The sequence below is a fragment of the Centruroides vittatus genome, unplaced genomic scaffold (assembly GCF_030686945.1).
Source record: "Centruroides vittatus isolate TY-2023 unplaced genomic scaffold, ASM3068694v2 contig_1381, whole genome shotgun sequence".
Classification (NCBI taxonomy): domain Eukaryota; kingdom Metazoa; phylum Arthropoda; class Arachnida; order Scorpiones; family Buthidae; genus Centruroides; species Centruroides vittatus.
In genome coordinates, this window is record NW_027120867.1 from 132805 (window position 1) to 151231 (window position 18427).

Sequence of the window (18427 nt, forward strand, 5' to 3'; positions counted from 1 at the left end):
CGTCCATTTTCGGCCATGGCGCGAAATAAATCAAATTCTTAGGATTTCGCCTAATATTATTTCGCTTTTCGGAAAGATTCCTGGGTTGCCGTCGGGGTTGCGGGTTTCGCGTATTAATGCAACATCAAACTGGATAAAGTTAATATTAAAAATACCGAAAAACCTTTATAATACGGCCGAACAAAAATGAAGTCCGACACAGAGGATTTTTTCAAGCCAGAAATTCGAGGAGAAAGAATGGTGGCTTCTCCCCTTGCTCAATCTCTTTATCCTCTGTGTCGGACTTCATTTTTGTTCGGCCGTATTATAAAGGTTTTTGACATTCCACATGACATTCAACTCGCATTTTATAGCTGAATCTATTTCCAATTAAAAATTGTGTACAAAGTTAGTTTTTGTGAATTCTGTACTGTTTACTTATGCAAATAACTTGACGTTTTTCCTTTAATTAAAAGCCGAAATTTTTGAAATTCCCTCTCTTTTACACCGTTTAGGCACTTTTGGCCAGCGAATTAACCCCTTAAATATTTCAAACAATGAGCGTTTAATTAATGTATCCCGAATCAAAATAATTACTACAGATATGCGTATAAAGAAGTTTTATTTCACGAATAAAATAATAACAACAATGAATGTGGAGAAACACATTTAAAAATTTAAATACGTAGATACCAATATTACCATTTACATTCCTGGAAACTAATTCTTAAATTCTAATTACTATTTATTTTATCATCATATTCTTATTTTTAGCATTTATCAAAAAATAAAGTAAACTCTTATTATAAATAACATTAATTTTCAACTATCTAGTTAAAATGTAATTTAAATATAATACAAATAATGTTTCCATTTATAACAATCTATATTCTGATAAGTTATGATACACTTTCGTCTTTTCGGATTTGTTCCCACGGATATTAAACTTCTACGGCGACGTAGCGAACGTAACTGGCGCCCGGGGCGTAACTGGCACCCGACACTTTATTGACACCCCTCTTCCCCCTTCAGAAACACGCATAGTTTGTCTTGGAGACCATTTGGGCACCCCTCTGAGAGTGGCGCCCGGTGCATGATACACCCCCCTCGCTACTCTACTGTCTTAAATAACAAATTATTTAGAAATCAATACATTTTCGCCACATATTTAATTGGAAAATTTTATATATAGGAAAACTCTCTTTGATGCTATATAATAACAAATAACAATATTCAATTATAAAAAGTAATACATTAACAGTTACTATTTAAATACATTCATACAAATTTTAACTGCTCCTTCAAAGTAACATTGTATTAAGAAGGATATAGCAATATATATGAATAAGAAATATCTCCTATTCAGCAATGATAATACAGCATTATGAAATTTTAAATTATAATGAGTATAATAAGCGTTTCATAAATTAAAATATTTTGTATTGTATTTGTGAAATTTATACAAAATATATATATATATATATATATATATATATTACAAAATATAGGCTGTCTTCGATGTCAATTAAATGAGATACGTTTAAAGATTACTTTAAAGAATAGACAAAACCGATTAGGAACAACTATATTATAATTTCGGCATCTAGATTTTGAGTTTAGCCACGATTTATGAATCCTAAACAAACTCCAAATTCAATTAACGAATATATGATTAACTGCCTTTTCATTATCATGTTTATGACATAAAATTTAAGGCCATTAAGGCCTCAACTGTGGGATCCCAGGATATGAATCAGAATAGTTGAAAAACCCTGGAATTTCCTTAAATACGTTGAACCCCCTCCACGGCAGTGCCGTCTTTAGGGGAGGGCCTATGGGCCAGGGCCCCTTATGTTCTAAAGACGGCACTGCTCCGCGGCTGCCCCATTTTGAGCCTGGCTAAACCCATGACGGATGTGATTAAAAAGATTTTCTTAGTGCCCACAGGACGGAAAAGTAAGCCAATATATATACATAAAACTTAATTTTAGGATGTATATACTCTATATGTTTAAAATACTTAGCTTTTTCTGTCATGAAAGAAAAACAGGACAGCAGCATTGAGAAATGATAAATCACCACAGAATTTTTGTTAAAAATAAATTAAACATCAGTTAAAATTTCATATATTTAACCTTGCCGAATAAAAGATATTTTATATATTTCTTGTATTTTATACAGCATAAATTCTAAATAACATTCTAAAAGAATTGTGACTTTTGAAATGTCTCATTCAGAGTAATATGTTATGAATTTTCCCAAATATTTTTGGATTTTAATCAATTCTTTGTAACATTTCTTGTTTTATTTTTGAACTTGGATTTATTCAAATCCAAAAATGTTCGGTATGACTTATATACCCCGAATAAAATATTCTAGAAGACTTTTGTAAAATATAGTTCAATATATTCTATAATAAGTAGTTATTTTAAAATACATTTTTAAATTTGAATCGTTAAGCATTCAAATTCAGCATGTGAAATAAATATTTTTTCATTTTATATTATTTTACTAGCCAAGTTCATTGAACACAAATAAGACATACGAGCGTAATTATGAGAATTATTACGGGAATGACGTATATTGCGAGTAATTTTTCTTTGAACGTAAAATCCTGTAAAGAAATTATTGCATTTAAAATTTTAATTAAATATTAAGTAATTGTTAATTATATTTATAGGCATTTATAATAATTTTACCAATAACTTCTTGGATTTCTCTACTTTTTCAGCACTTAGTTCTATCATGTTAATCTCAGTTTTCTCTGTTTAAATATCAAAATTAAAGTAAAATTATTACATAGAATGCATTAAAGATTAAATGTATTAATTTTATTATAACAACAAATAATTAATTTTTATTTAATAAATTTTATTATTTAAAATTACATTATCTAATTCAGACAATTAGGGTATATTGCGATACTCGGAGTACGTAGAATCTCGACATAAATTAACGAGCCAGGTAATTTTTTAATAACCGAAATATAATTGTTTTTAGAGTTTTCACACTTCCGTCTTCGGATCCGACGTAATAACGTAGTCTTTCGTTAGGTTAGATCCGAAGACCAGTTCGGCGGAATTACCGACAAACCGCCGGCGGTTTTTTTATCCGCTTGGTCACCGATAGTCCTTAAAAGGAGGAAAGAATACCACACCATTCACAGTAAACTAAATATTTAATTGGTCAATAGATAAAATGAAAATATTTACCATATTTTCAAGCATATACAGGGCAGCTATACCAGAAAACTACCAGAACAAAAAATGAAATCTTTGTATAATCCTTCCTACCATATACTAGAGTACCTACGGAAGCAGCAATTACTGTATAGATACAAGTCTGTGATTGCAATTTAAAATTGGCATATAATTTGCATTCTTTCAAAATAACTTTTAAACATAGATAATCCAAGAGTTATACACACAAAAATACAGTAGTTCAGTAAACTATGCTCTTTCCTCTTAAGTTAAATTGAGTTTTAACTGAAATCTCTTTAATAACAGTGTTTTGATATACATGGATTAGAGAATTATAAAATGTTTAATAAGATAAATAAATAAGCAATTTTTAAAAACAGTCTGACTCTCAGTCTCGTCCGTAATGCAATATAATATTAAAATTTTATAATTTAGATGATTTTTCAAATAAATCATTATATAAAATTACTTACTTCTTTTCTCTAATTGGAAAACATATATTTGAATTAAGATTTGGAACAGAACATGATATATCACAAAAATTGCAAAAACCCATGTAAATGTATTTTGAACTTTTTCAGGCAGTAAGTCAGTTGAAAAAAATATGGTTATAACTGAAACATAAAAATTGTATACTTTAATTATAACTGTTAATATAATTTTATAGCATTCTAAACCGTTAAATAATAAAATACGGTCGAGTCCGCGTAAGTCGTCGCCCGGATAACTCGACGCTCATCGGTTACGTAGTCGATTTTTTGTGGTCCCGGCCGACTTACGTAGGCATTAATGTTATTAATGTTAAAAAACTCGGTTTACTTGACATGATTTATCCGGTGGTGACGAGTTAAACGATGTCGAGTAAACCAAGATTTTTAACATTAATAACATTAATGCCTACGTAAGTCGGCCGGGATCACAGAAAACTGACTAATTAACCTACGGTGTCGAGTTATCCGAGTGACGACTTATGCAGACTCGACTGTATTTATGAATGATTTAACTTTTATATAAATTAATATTTTAATTGGTATTTATAAAGTTTGATTAACTGCGTTCTTTATATATTCTGATTTTAATATACCGTACTTTCTGGCGTATAAGACGACCCCCGACTTTTGCGAAGATTTTCCTGGGTTAAAAAGTCATCTTATAGGCCAGAAAATACAGTACTTGCATATAATGCTAAAACCATTTAATACAAACTAGTTTTAACTAGATTAATTTTCTGAAATATTGTAAAAATATTTCACAATTATGATAATAATGCACAAACATATTTAATATAAAATAATAATACACCAAGTTATTCAAATAATGTATTGAAATGAATAAATTAATGTGGTTAAAATTTTGATTTTTTTTAATGCAAATATAAATAATGCTCCTTAGATACATCACACAAATGTTTTGAAATTCAATTGTAGAATCAATTTTTTTAAAATGGTTAATGAATGCAGTACCAATAAATGTTACATGCAACATAGTATGTATAGGCTATATATACAGGGTATATATTCTGTTTGAAAGTACCTGATTTTAATTTGACATAAAAAATGAATGATTTAAGATATATAAAAGCAATTGGCATATATTAGGAAACTGTGAGGAAGTACTCGATCTTGAGAGTATTTCCCGTGCAGGAACAAAACAAAAAGAAACAGAAATAAAATCACACACTTTATGACTCCAATGCAAGGAACTTAAGGTTTATTTTAGTTCTTCCAATCACTACTCTGTCCCTCCGCTTAAACAGACACAAAAACGAAGGAAACAACACGCAAAAAAAAAATAATCTCGCGACTCTATCGTCTACACGTCCTCACTCCCTTTCTTTCTTTTGAAAAAATCCCTCTTCTTCCTTTGAGCATGTGCGATCTCCCTCTCTTCCTCCTTGACCTGGGTTTTTCGGTTGTCATCAAGAATGCATAACCCTTCTTTACCCTGTAACCCACCCAAGGAGTTGGTTACACAATAGAACACATGATCTTCAGACCACATATCTCTCCTTCTCCCATTAACTTTTACAACAACAAACGGGAAACTTTTACACTATGAGGGCCCATCCCTCCTTTACTACGTGAACCACCTAAGGGGCTGGTTATGAGCCGGTTATGCAACAGAACACGTGGTCTTCAGACCACAAAACTCATCAAGTTTTATAGAGATTTTATGTGCTGCAAGATGGTGCAGAAGTCAAATCCTAAGCATTATTGTCCATGGTTTTGCTACAGGAGAAAGTGCAAGTCATGCTTGATAGTGTGACCTCCCTTAATTTTCTTTTTGTGGGGTTATATGAAAATTATGGTTTATGTAACTTCAGTCAGAGACCTTCAGGAGTGCATCATCACAGCATCCTCAAATGCTGCAGCATACATAGCAGGAAGTTGCCTACCATCTCAACATTATCACTGTAACTGCTAGAGCACACAGAGATGTGATTTTTTTGATGAAATTTGATGAGTTTTTCTCTCATATAAAACCTTTGATGAACTTATATCTTTAACAGTTAATTTTCTATAGTCAAATCAAATTGGGTACCTTTGAGCAGACACCATGCATTATTAAAATTAATGCTATACTTACTTGCTGATATAAATCCAGCATTTCCACCCATCCAATGCAACCAATTAAAAATTGGACGTTTGGAATCTGTTGGTCCTGGACGGAAAAGTGCTCCAATAGGCTAAGTATATATTATTATTTTTAATATCATTTAAATAAATCCAATAAATACATAAACATTAATAATCATTTATGTAATATATATAAAATAATTTATTTGTATTATAATTTTTTGTTCAAATACAGGTTGTTCTGTTTAAACCTCCCTAGTTTTGTGGATTAATTTTGGATAAACACGAATACAGAAGATGTACAGTACAGATCATAGGAGGTTGCCGAAATGAAGAAAGAATGGCATTTCAATTTACAGTAAATGTTGGTGGTGATGTGTCCTTCTTTCTATACCGTCAAGCTCTTGGTCTTCTAATCACTCGTCAAAATAGCCATCACCCACTGCTCTAACGTCCTGAACACAGTAAAGGAATTTAATTGCATCAAATGTATAGTGATATAACATGGATACTCATGGAAGCTCTTGCAACTCACCAGTTACATCTGCAATGTCCACACTCAATAGCCAAAGTTACCAAGAGATAAACATACATACACTCAAATAGTTAGCTATAGCAGAAACTTCACTGGTATCTACAGAGAAATAGAATTTACCCTAACCTGACAATATGCTTTTGCAGAAACCTGACTGTACACAAACTTCAACAGATAACAGTAGGATGTCAAGAATAAAAATCTTGGGTTATATAGAATCCCATTAAACACCACAGATATGATAAGGCTTTGGAATATATAGGGGCCAGTAACTGTTTGATACTGGACGTGCTAAAAAAATGAGTATGAGTGTACTGTCAAAAAATGAAAACCAACCACAGCACTAGCTATCTATGCCTCTGGCCTGGATGTAGCAGTTAAATTTTATTAGATACACCCTATACATTCCACCAACTGTACAGTAGATTTGAAGGGACTTGAGTTACTAAAGATTTTCAAAGGCACGAAAAAAAACAATCAATATTATATATGATTATCACTAAGTAATAATATGTTTAAAAGTAAGATATATATATTTTGCTGTCATCTCTGTTTAGTTATTTTATTTTACTTTCTAACTTTATTTTTAGTTTTTATTTTACATCCACATATGTATCGCATTCCAGATCCGCTCTCTTTCATTTATGTTTAGAATTGAATTCAAATTTTAAATCCAGTATTCCAAATGTATAATGTTTGATTTTAGAAAGGTCTCATTGAATGTAGCCTGAAGAAGGCCACTTGAATAAGGCTGAAAACATTTGTCTTCATTAAAACTTAACACCTTTGAAATTCCAGAAAAAACTAAGTGGATTTAGACAAAATATTGTCAATAAATCTTTAAATATTAAATTTTTAAGCATTAAAAAAATGCTTTGTATTGTGTCCGTAAAATAAACAATTACGGTTAACGTATATAAATAACTTTATTATAATAGGAATGTAACCGTGTGATAATACAACGTAACGTTTGTGCCTCCAGGTCTAAGTGTTACTACAGCTAACACACGACTGTGTGAAGACAAAGGAACACGACAAAGACAAAGGTCAGAGGTGCGGAGTCGCCTAACTAGATCAAGGAGCAATTCTGGTGTGGGTTATCCCCTGGAGGTTTACATACATAACAAATACATAACACTTTGTTTATGAAATATGGTGTAATTCCAATAATATAGTGTATCACAATCTGAAAATTAATAGTTACTTAATGTAATTTTTTTTTATTAATCTATTGAGAATACAAAAATTTCAGAAAGAGAGCTGAATTTTTTACATTTTATTACAGGATTTACAATAATTATAAAAAAATGCAAATTTTATTACCTGTAAAATAGCAAATCCTGTAGCTACACAACCAAGAATTGCATGTGTTGTTGCCTTATTCTAAAAAAACAGTTTTAATATATAAATTTATTTAATAGAATACTTAATATTACAATAATAATAATAACAATTTTGATCTATTAATAATGATGATTATAAATACTTACAGTCCATTGTTTAAGATACACAAATACCAATATAAAAGCAGTTACAATCATCAGAACAGCAGTAACCATAAAAGCTCTATGAAACTAAAAAGAAACAAAACAGTAATATTAGCATGCCATAAAAATAAAACAGTATTTACAATTTTTAATGAATATATTGTATTTAATAAAACTCAGTTTAGAAATGAAAAACATTGAGAACATTTAAATGATTTGGATAAATGATGAAACTATTGTAAATTTTTTCTAAAAAAGTAAGTAGACTTGTAAAATACAGGTACCCCTCACTTTACGACCTATCTGCTTAACGACCACTCGCACTTACGACCAATCGAGTTTCGACCTGCAATTCGGGGAATCCCCTTTCTCGGCTCGAGTGTCAATCAGTGGCGAATGGTGACATGCGCACTAAGCATACTATAATAGTCTTATAGTACGATAATAGGCTAATAGCGTACTATAATAGTCTTTTGATGAATAAATTTGAAGTTTGTTGCATAATTTGTATAATTTTATAACGCAAGCTCCTCGCTTATCGACCAATTCGCTTAACGACGTAGTCGTCGGAACGGAACTCGGTCGTAAAGTGAGGAGTACCTGTACAGAAGAAAAATTAAATTAAAAATGTAAGAAAATAATACAAGCTAAGTAAAAACTTCTAATCATTTTTGTATTTAAAAATACGTAAATCGACATATTTTGCTTAATTTTTATCGCTATTTTATAATATTTCAGTCTTGTTAATTCATAATAGAGTCATTTAATTATGAAAATAAAACTAAAGAGATTTTTAACATTATATCATTACTTTGTTCCAATAAGCTGGCACATGCTTCTTTTTTCATTAAGAAGAAGCATAAACAATATATAAATTTTTTGAATAGATCAACAAGCTAACTTGATAACTCGTACTGTAAACCAGACATAATTATAGGTCATTATTGTGCTGCAAAATTTGAAAAAATTGTAAAATTGTAAATTCCCACCGTCGTCCGTCCATCTGTCTTTCCTTATCTCGAGAATGGAGTTAGACAGACGAAAGACGAGACCGGAAACCTTTCGGGTAAGAGGCCCCGATTAACTAAACACAAACTTCTAACGTAAACCAAAAGTTGCGTTATTTCAATTCAAAAATTTTCTCCCAAAAAGTGTTAAATAGATGACCGGCATCACTCCATTGTTAAAGGAAAAGTATTATGTACAGGGGCAAGCCACTACTAATTTGATGTGAAAAGCATATATTTGAAATTAAATAAATTGCAAATAAATAAATTAAAAATTTCAGCCCGGCATTGTGACAACATCACAATAAATAATTGCTCGTAACGAAATGTCTGCTATAGATCAATCAGATCAAATACTTTCTTATTTTTTCAGCAGTATGAAAAATCATTAAATGGTCAAAAAATTACATTACAAAAACATTCAATTATTCAGAGAAAAGTCAATTCTTATGACTTTTTATAATACTTGTGTCAAATTAACCCGGTTTTGAATCGAATATGCCCAATTAACCTGCATTGAATTGGTCTGAGACCACAAAAAAACAACTAATAAATGTAAAATTATTTGTTTGGTAATTTTTAAATGTTTTTATAGTTAAATTTTATTAGACTTCACTTGCATAATTATTATATAAATTTATATTTTGATCTACATAAATAAAATATATCAATGTAATTTTCTAATAAAAATATAAAAATGTTCTGCTTACTGCAAACCAAATCTTCACGTTACACAGTGTTTTTTCATCCCAGGCATCTTTATAATGTCTTGCCAAAAGAATACCAATACTGACTAATCCAGCCCAGGCTATTATCATTAGACTTCCTACAATATTATTTTGATAAATATGAAATTTTAAAATTTATTAAAATTTTATTACATATACATATACATGTTCACATTTAAAAAATCAATTCAATATCTAATTTTAAATTACAATACAACATTATAATTATACAATATTCTAAACTATGTTTTTATTATTGATCTTGATGCAATGTGAATCTATGATGATTGCAAATTAACTGATTCTGTTTAAAAAGCTGTTTGTTTATCATTTTATTTAACTAAGCGTTTATTAACTTTTAATATATTTCACAATTGCTACATCATGCTCTTTACCCAAAGTTTCAATTATCTCCTTGATCTCATAAATTGCATTACAGTGAAAACTGTATTCACTGTATGGTGATTAAATATTTAGATGAAAAATATTTAATCACCATACTTCAATGAAACAGTGCACCTTTATGAGAAACAGGTTTTGTCGATTCGTATATATTTTCCGTGTAATCTTCCTCTACTCTTTTTTTAACCGTACCACAATTTCAACAAATCTCAACACTATCGTAGTGAGGAAAGCCTTTCGCCATATACAATGGGCAGTGATGTGCCGTAAGATTAAAGATATACACTTCTAAATCTTCTTTAGAACTGCAGACTTCTGCTGTAAAAGTGCCACCTGCATGACACTCATTTAAATGGACTGCTCGCTTCCTACTATATATAAAACATAGGAAATAAAATCGTGAACATAGAAGAGTAACTTATCTGATGCTCTCTGTTAAGTGTCCTCAAATATTTCAAATTTTCAGATGGTTTATAAAAAAATTAAATAAGATATCTTGATGTTTACTTTACTTTTTCAAAGATATAATGTAATTTATATTTATTTACGTTATGCCACCAAATCTGGGAATGTTGCTAATTTCGTGAAATAGGCAGAAATTTTTTTTTTGTATTTCACAAAATGAGCAACATTTCCAGATTTGGTGTAACGTACACATTATTTTCTGTGGAACTGTCTTGCATTCTAAGTAATTTCTTAAGAACACAAACAAATTTCCGATTGCATTATTAATAAATTGTACAGTTAAAGTCTGAAAATTTTTAAACATTTAAAATCACGACGTAAACGATATTAATAAAACAATTGTTTTAATAAAGAAATCAAACTATTTTGTCGGAAAGTTTACAATTCTTGTATCGGATCACCTTCATCTTACAATTTCATAATCTGAAAATGATCTAGATTATCTGTTCTTGAAGATGTCGAAGATGAAATCATTGAAAATATTTGATTTTTTAAAACTATTGTTACTAATACAAGACATTAATAAAACAATAATAGCAAAGTCGAGGTTTTAAACACGATAACCTGTATGTTGGACGTTCGGCGCCGCTTTCCCGTAAGCCTACAAGTTTGACAGTGGCGTTTGGAAAATCGGCGGAATCGTGCTCGACATTCCAAACACCGGTGTCAAAGACCAACAACTGCCGAATAATTCGGCAGTTGTTGGTCTTTATATATAACGGGTTAGTTGTTGTTTATTTACCGGTGTCAAACTTCTAGGCTTACGGGAAAGCGGCGCCAAACATCCAACGTACACGTTTTCGCGTTTAAAACTTCGGCCTCAACCTCGCTAATGTATATAATTTGACATATAACAGTAAAATAAAATAAAAATTATTTATTCTGAAATTAATTCTGATAATTTCTGAACAAAAACATTTTCCTGAAATTTGATTTTTTACTGTTGTTGTTGTTGTTGTTATGTAATTAAGAGATATTGGATTACATCAGGAATCATTTGGCTTAGATTTAAAAACCAAGTTTATAGGCCTACATGTTTACATTCATAGCTTAATAACTCTTCATTTGATGTAATACTAGAATATTTCTAACAGAAAAATCCTTTATTGTTTTTGTACCAAGTTAAAGATATAATTTTGTAAAAATAATAGATGAAATAGTAGCGACTTTGATGTTTCCTTTCAAGACGTCTTTGATATCTGTACATGTATAAATTTGATTTTGTTATTTAATTTTCCTTCGTGATGTTTATAATTTTCTAAATTTACAAATATCTTAAACAATAATGTGTGCAGAATCAAATTTAAATATATTGTGTATGGTCCAATACAGCCTCTTCAACCTGAAAATTCCCGGTACACAAGACGACAGTTAACACATAAAAATTGTGTATGACTGAAAACATCTAAAAGATTAAAATGCTGTTTCATAATTTTTAGTGACTATTGGCAATAATTGTTTTATGTCATGTAAAAATGACTAATATTTAAAAAAAAAATGGAAAATATTGCTTTAATAGAGTTTAAAATTAAAGGACATTAAAACAGAAGTTACAGAGCATTTGGGCTTAGATCCATCATCAGGAATACCTAAAAGATCAGAACATTGTTACTATAGAAATGTGGGTTAATGTTACCTTAGGTGCCAAGATGGTGGCTCGTCTCAGATTCCAGCAAGGAAACAGTGGGACGCACGTTCTAACCTAACCTAACCTATTCTAATAATTTGATTGCTAATAATTTTGGTAATTTATTAGAATAGGTTAGGTTAGGTTAGAACGTGCGTCCCACTGTTTCCTTGCTGGAATCTGAGACGACCCACCATCTTGGCACCTAAGGTAACATTAACCATTCTAAGTTATTTATCTCCAACTATATTACTGTACTACCTAGAATCTTTATTTGCATAGCATCTCTGCTTTTTTTGGAGATCAAAATGAAAAATTCTACCAAATTTCTAGTATGTTTTATCTTGAATTTTCAGAAAAACAAAAAAACTGTAAATGCCGAAGGGCTAAGTATTAAAATATGTAAAACAGAATTTATTTAATTTTCATTCCTGTTAGAACATAGTTATTTTTTATAACCCATTTCGGTTAATGTTACCTTAGGTGCCAAGATGGCGGCTCATCTCTAATTCCAGCAAGGAAACAGTGGGACGCACGTTCTAACCTAACCTAATCTATTCTAATAACTTACCATAATTATTAGCAATCAAATTATTAGAATAGGTTAGGTTAGGTTAGAACGTGCGTCCCACTGTTTCCTTGCTGGAATCTGAGACAACCCACCATCTTGGCACCTAAGGTAACATTACCATAAATTATCTATTTAATTAAAACTAAATATCGTAAAAATTAATATTTTGTGTTAAATAAAAAAATTTTAGCTTCGAAGAAAATATCAATATAAATATAGACAAACATACAAACGAAAATCATAACATATATTTATTAACATTACTAAACAAAATTACATACAGTACATACATTTTTGAGTCTAGAGATACAAACTTTAAATATAAAAATGATGAATATATTAATTACTATGTTTAAAAGGTTAAATGCAACAGATCTGATCTAAATGATTATATATTTAATAAAGCTGAGAGATTATTTTCAGAGACCAAACTGTCCGTAATTTATTGTGAGTTGTATAATGATAATTCACTATAAACATGTCACAAATAGAAGACCAACAACACATAACCACATCATTCCTTAAAAAATAAACAAAATTTTATTAAGATTTATATTTAAAAAGAAAATCTAAAATTATGTATTTGAATATTTTAAATTAATTGTAAAAAATTAAAATTTTATAGATTAACACTCAAAAACAGTTTACCGACATCATTAAATAAAATTGTAGAGCACGGTACTTACATTTTAAAAATATAATTTACGTATTCGATGATATATTTTTATACTTACAAGTTCTGTACGGGAATTTCGTCATTAAATTGTATTTAAGATTAAACAAGATAATATTCCATAAATAAAAAACAAAGTTCCAAATCTTCCTTTTGATTCTAATTTGCCAAAATATATTTCAAATAGAGTTATTTTCCCCATGTTCTTCAATGCTATTCATTATACAGATGTTGCAATTTCCATGTACCCTCTAAATGCAGCATCTGTATAATTAGTAATGATAAGGAATGAAGGGGCAAAGCATTCATTTGAAATGAATATGTCAAATCAAGTTTCAGACTTTTTTGGTTGTATTGTTTATGACAGGCCCACCGTAAGCGGGTGTAAAAGGCGTGCACCGCACGCGGCACATCCAGGGGGCGGCAAATTGGTATTGCTGGCAAGCTCGGCGTAGGTAGTCATAGTTAAATGGGGGCGGCATAATCGGTATTGCACACGGGTGCTCAAACAGCTAGCGGCGCTGCTGGTTTATGGAATATTACCTTTCCTCGTCTTAATACTAATTAACTAACCCTTTTATCTATACATTTTACTTATTGAAATGCTTTCAAAATTAAGTTACAAAAATCATCGGAAAAAGAATAGTTTGGAATGAGTTAAAATCTGCAAATCCTGAATGCTGTGTACATCATTACCATTCAAATCATGCCACATTAGATTTTTTCCATATGGATTTAAAATTTGCATATAACCTTAGTAATCTCCATATATACTGCATACAATCCTCATACTAAATGAGAACATCTCATTTTGTTTACAGGCACGTAAAGCAATTCTTAAGATTATACACGTGTCCAAAATTAAGGATAACAAAATTGCTAGCAGTGATAGCTAGAAAAAAAAAAAATTACTGAGTTACTCAGTGACAAGCTTACCATGACACTATGAGTGCTGCATCAGAGTTTGACATAGATATATTCCATACAGACAGGTCTCTCTGTCTGGGTATTGGTAAGCACTTTCTATCCATTCTCTACTTATGTCCAACTGCTGTATGTACTGTACCTTTAAGACTTACTTTTATTGTCTTGATTTGTAGTCCTAGGTTGCTGTATATTACTCAACATTACATGTCAAGTAATACAGTTCTTGCCATACCTGTCTGCATTCATCTACAACTCTCTATTCATATACAAATGTCGTCCATTCTTAAGTTTTGCATACATGTGTATGTAAATTCAATCTAATTTAGCATGATTCAATTGGTGCATTCATATTCTAAGTTAGCTTATCTGTCTTAAATGTTTAGTAGTTATACATGTAGTAATATAATGCAAACACCTTTAAAATCAACATCCAATTTGTTCACAAACATTTTCAGCTATGTTAAACAGCCTTCTTCAGGCTTTCAAAGAATAACATATTCTTTGAAAGAATGACAAAGGCTGTTTAACATAGCCTGAGAAAGGCTGTTAAATTGCTTCTACGTTCTAAGTTAAATTAACATTAAAGAGTCATCACAAATGGGTATATTCAAACCAGACAGAATGTTCTCTACATTGGCTGAATTTAAACTACATGAAACATCTTAATAACTTTAAAAACACAAAACTGGAAAACTTGTAAACACAAATAGCATTCCATTTCATGTTCCATTCCCAAACATTCTATGTAACCTGGATAGTTGCTCAAAACAACTGAAAACATTTGTTTATCATTAAATTCTTAAGTTTTCCTTGCTGGATTTTTGGTTTTGTGAGCGACTTATCTTAATGACTGGCAATATTTAAGACTATTTACTATAAATTGTACAGAGCATTAGTGAACATAGATTATATAGCTGGCTCAATTTCCTTCTGTAATGATAAGCTTAATCAGCAGATCAGTATAGATAATAAAGGGAGAACCATGCCCTTCTATCTTCTTTAGGTGTCTTCTCCTGTCAGGAGGTTGTCAACCTCCTGACAGGGGAAGACACCATGCCACCATGATCTATCTTGTGCTTCTCTTGAGCACTCTTCATATGTTAACCCTTTCCCGGCCAGGGTACCGATCTATCGTTACCCTATTCGTTTAGCAAAACGGCCAGGGTACCGATTGATCGTTACCCTGTTAACAATCGATTTTTATAAAATTTATCGACAACAGATGTCAGCACTTGACGGCATCGTCTTGTTTATCGTTCATTCTACATATTTTTGTCCAGGTGGTGTTTTGTCGACTTAAAAAATTTTAATTATCGGTTATTTTTTCTTAATTTTTCATTTTCTGATAATTTTTTATTTTATTTTTAGCATATTCATGCAATAATATTACTATAATAAGTTGATTTATGCTATAATAAGTTTATTCAGCTATAATATGTTAATATATCGTAAATATTTAAGTTATGACCTTCAGTTCTGATATTTTATATATTTTTTTTAATTTTTAATTTTTAATTTTTTTTAAATCTAAAATATTAGCAAATGTTACATCTATTGCTATTGGTAATCATATGTTTATTACAAAAATATATAGTCTTGTTTGATATGAAATGAATAAAGTATATTAGTTAATTATGTTAGATGAAAGCAGAATAAAGTTCAGATTTCAAACAAATGTTTGATATAATGTGCGATAATTTCACAACGAATAAACGTACGTGCATAAATGTAATATCAAATTGTACAGAACAATATTCTACGTCATTCTGGCTCAGTGACAATAAGAATAAAGTAACCAGACAATGTTAATTTTGACAAAAAGTAACAAATTTTCAAGTTTGAATGTCAATTATCATATATTATTTTTTTTTTCTCATAAATTTTTCAAACAAACTTTATTGAAAAATGTCGTATTTAAAACTAACTATATTGATAAATATATGTGATTTTTTTCATATGAATCAAATAATAATTTAATTTTTGGTGAATTTTTAAAATAATATTGCCTGATTTACCTATTTTGACCTTGGCCGTTTTACAAAATAAGGGGGCGTGGCAAACGGCAGGGAAAGGGTTAAGTATGTCCAATTCCTGATGATGTTAAACCAGTTCATTCTTGGCCTACCCCTACCTATTTGCCCTACAATCATTCCCTCTAGTAATAGTTTTTGTAGGCTTTGGTGTCACAGTACATGCCCCAGATAATTCACTTTTCTTTTCCTTACTACTTCTAGTAAGGTTCTTTTCTGATTTGCAATTGCCAGGATATCTTCATTTGTTCTTCTTGCCTTCCAAGAAACTTTCGGCATTCTTCAAATCATCCACATTTCAAATGCCTTTAATTTTTTTTCATTATTTGCATTCATCGTCCAACTCTCTGCTCCATAAAGCAGGATCAACCAAACAAACCAAACATAACATTTTGCCAACCTAACTCTTGTTTGTATACTAATCTCCCTTGAAGTCAACACTTGTTTCATGTTTGTAAACGCAGTCCTTGCAATTCCAATCCTTCTTCCAATTTCCTTAACAAGATTATAGATCTTGTTAAATTCTTATAACCTGATTTATTTTTCAAACTTTTCCTATTCCCCATCATATTTAGAATTTCATCAGTCATCCAAGGTTTCTAATTTTCCTAATTCTTCTGGGAAGTTATTATTAGCAGCTCTACTTATACATTCCTTAAAGGCATTCCATGCTTCATTGATATCCTCTATTGATTGATTATATTCTTTATTTATTTTATTGTTATTGATCTCCCTATTAAACTCTTCATTAAATTTTACTTTTATGTTCTCTTCCTTTAATATTGCTGAATTTAACTTCTTTGATACTGACTTTTGCTTAATTTTTAGTTTAATTTTTGCTTTCACTACAACTGGATTATGGTCAGAATTAATATCTGCTCCAGGATATAACTTGGCTTGTTTTATAATATTTCTGAATTTTTCCTTTATCAAAATGAATTCTATTTGATTCCTGCATATGTCACCTGGACTTTTCCATGTGTCACTCTTCATGCTGGATGTTTAAACAGGGTGTTGGTGATTATCAAGTTATTTTCCTCGCAAAATTGGATGAGTCTATCTTCTCTTTTATTTTTCTTACCAAGTCCATATTGGCCCATGCATTCCGATATCTTCTCATTGCCCACTTTTGCGTTAAAATCACCCATAACTATGATGATATCATTTGATTTTGTCATTTCCATAGATTCCTTCAGATTTTCATAGAATATTTCAACATCACCATAGGCCAGTTGTGGGAGCATAAACCTGGATTAGGAGGATGTCTAAAGGTTGAGCAGCTATCTTTACTGCAATGATTCTCTCGTTGACTGCAGTGAAGCCCTTTATTGATCTTGCTATACTATTCTTCATTATGATAGCTACTCCATTTACATGTGCCACTGTGTTACGTATGTAAACCTCCAGAGGATAACCCACACCGAATTGCCCCTTGACCTAGTTAGGCGACCCCGCACCTCTGACCTTTGTCTTTGTCGTGCTTCTTTGTCTTCGGGCAGTCGTGCGTTAGCTGTTGTAACACTTAGACCTGGAGGCACAAACGTTACGTTGTATAACAAGAAAAGAAGCCCAGGCAGAAGACCACGATGATACTTATCACGACACCGTTGTTAAACATATCTCAACTGCAACTATCACCGCCAAGGACATTCGAAGAGAATCATCAATTGATAAGGAACTATCACAGATCAAAAATGACATTGTCAATGGCCATATGTACGACCCAGAAATATCCACACACAACGGAATTCTGTTTAGAGGACACCGTGTAATTGTCCCAAGAAGTTTACAGCCAGCAGTCCTGCAAGAGCTACACTCTACACACGTAGGAATCGTTCGAATGAAGGCTCTAGCCCGAAATTACTGTTACTGGCGTAATATTGACTCTGATATCGAGAATATGGTTAAAAGTTGCAAAGAATGCTGTGACATTAAGAAAAACCCAACAAAGGCCCCAATACACAAATGGGAAACGCCTACAAAAAACTGGCAACGTATACACATCGATTATGCAGGACCATTTATGAATCACTATTTCTTTATTGTTGTTGATGCCAAATCAAAGTGGCCAGAAATATTCTATACAAAGAAAGCACCAGACACATCCATCACAATTCATTTTCTACGTGAAGTCTTTGGTCGATTTGGTCTACCTGAGATTTTAGTAAGTGATAATGCAAGTATTTTTAAGTCACAAGAATTTCAAGAGTTTTGTTCGAG

At 31.0% G+C, this 18427-nt stretch overlaps 1 protein-coding gene across 2 annotated transcripts in view; it reads right to left on the minus strand.

Annotated features, from left to right (window-relative positions):
- Positions 1 to 1520: 1520 nt before the first annotated feature.
- Positions 1521 to 18427, minus strand: part of LOC136990919 (putative ferric-chelate reductase 1 homolog) — a 49331-nt gene continuing 32424 nt past the window's right edge. For both annotated transcript variants that reach the window (XM_067289390.1, XM_067289389.1), the window contains exons 10-16: positions 9495 to 9610; positions 7781 to 7864; positions 7614 to 7673; positions 5766 to 5865; positions 3653 to 3793; positions 2679 to 2743; positions 1521 to 2593 (exon numbers count right to left, since the gene is read on the minus strand). In XM_067289390.1, coding sequence (XP_067145491.1) covers positions 2501 to 2593; positions 2679 to 2743; positions 3653 to 3793; positions 5766 to 5865; positions 7614 to 7673; positions 7781 to 7864; positions 9495 to 9610 — 659 coding nt within the window. In that variant the 3' untranslated portion in view covers positions 1521 to 2500. The remainder of the gene's footprint in view (positions 2594 to 2678; positions 2744 to 3652; positions 3794 to 5765; positions 5866 to 7613; positions 7674 to 7780; positions 7865 to 9494; positions 9611 to 18427) is intronic.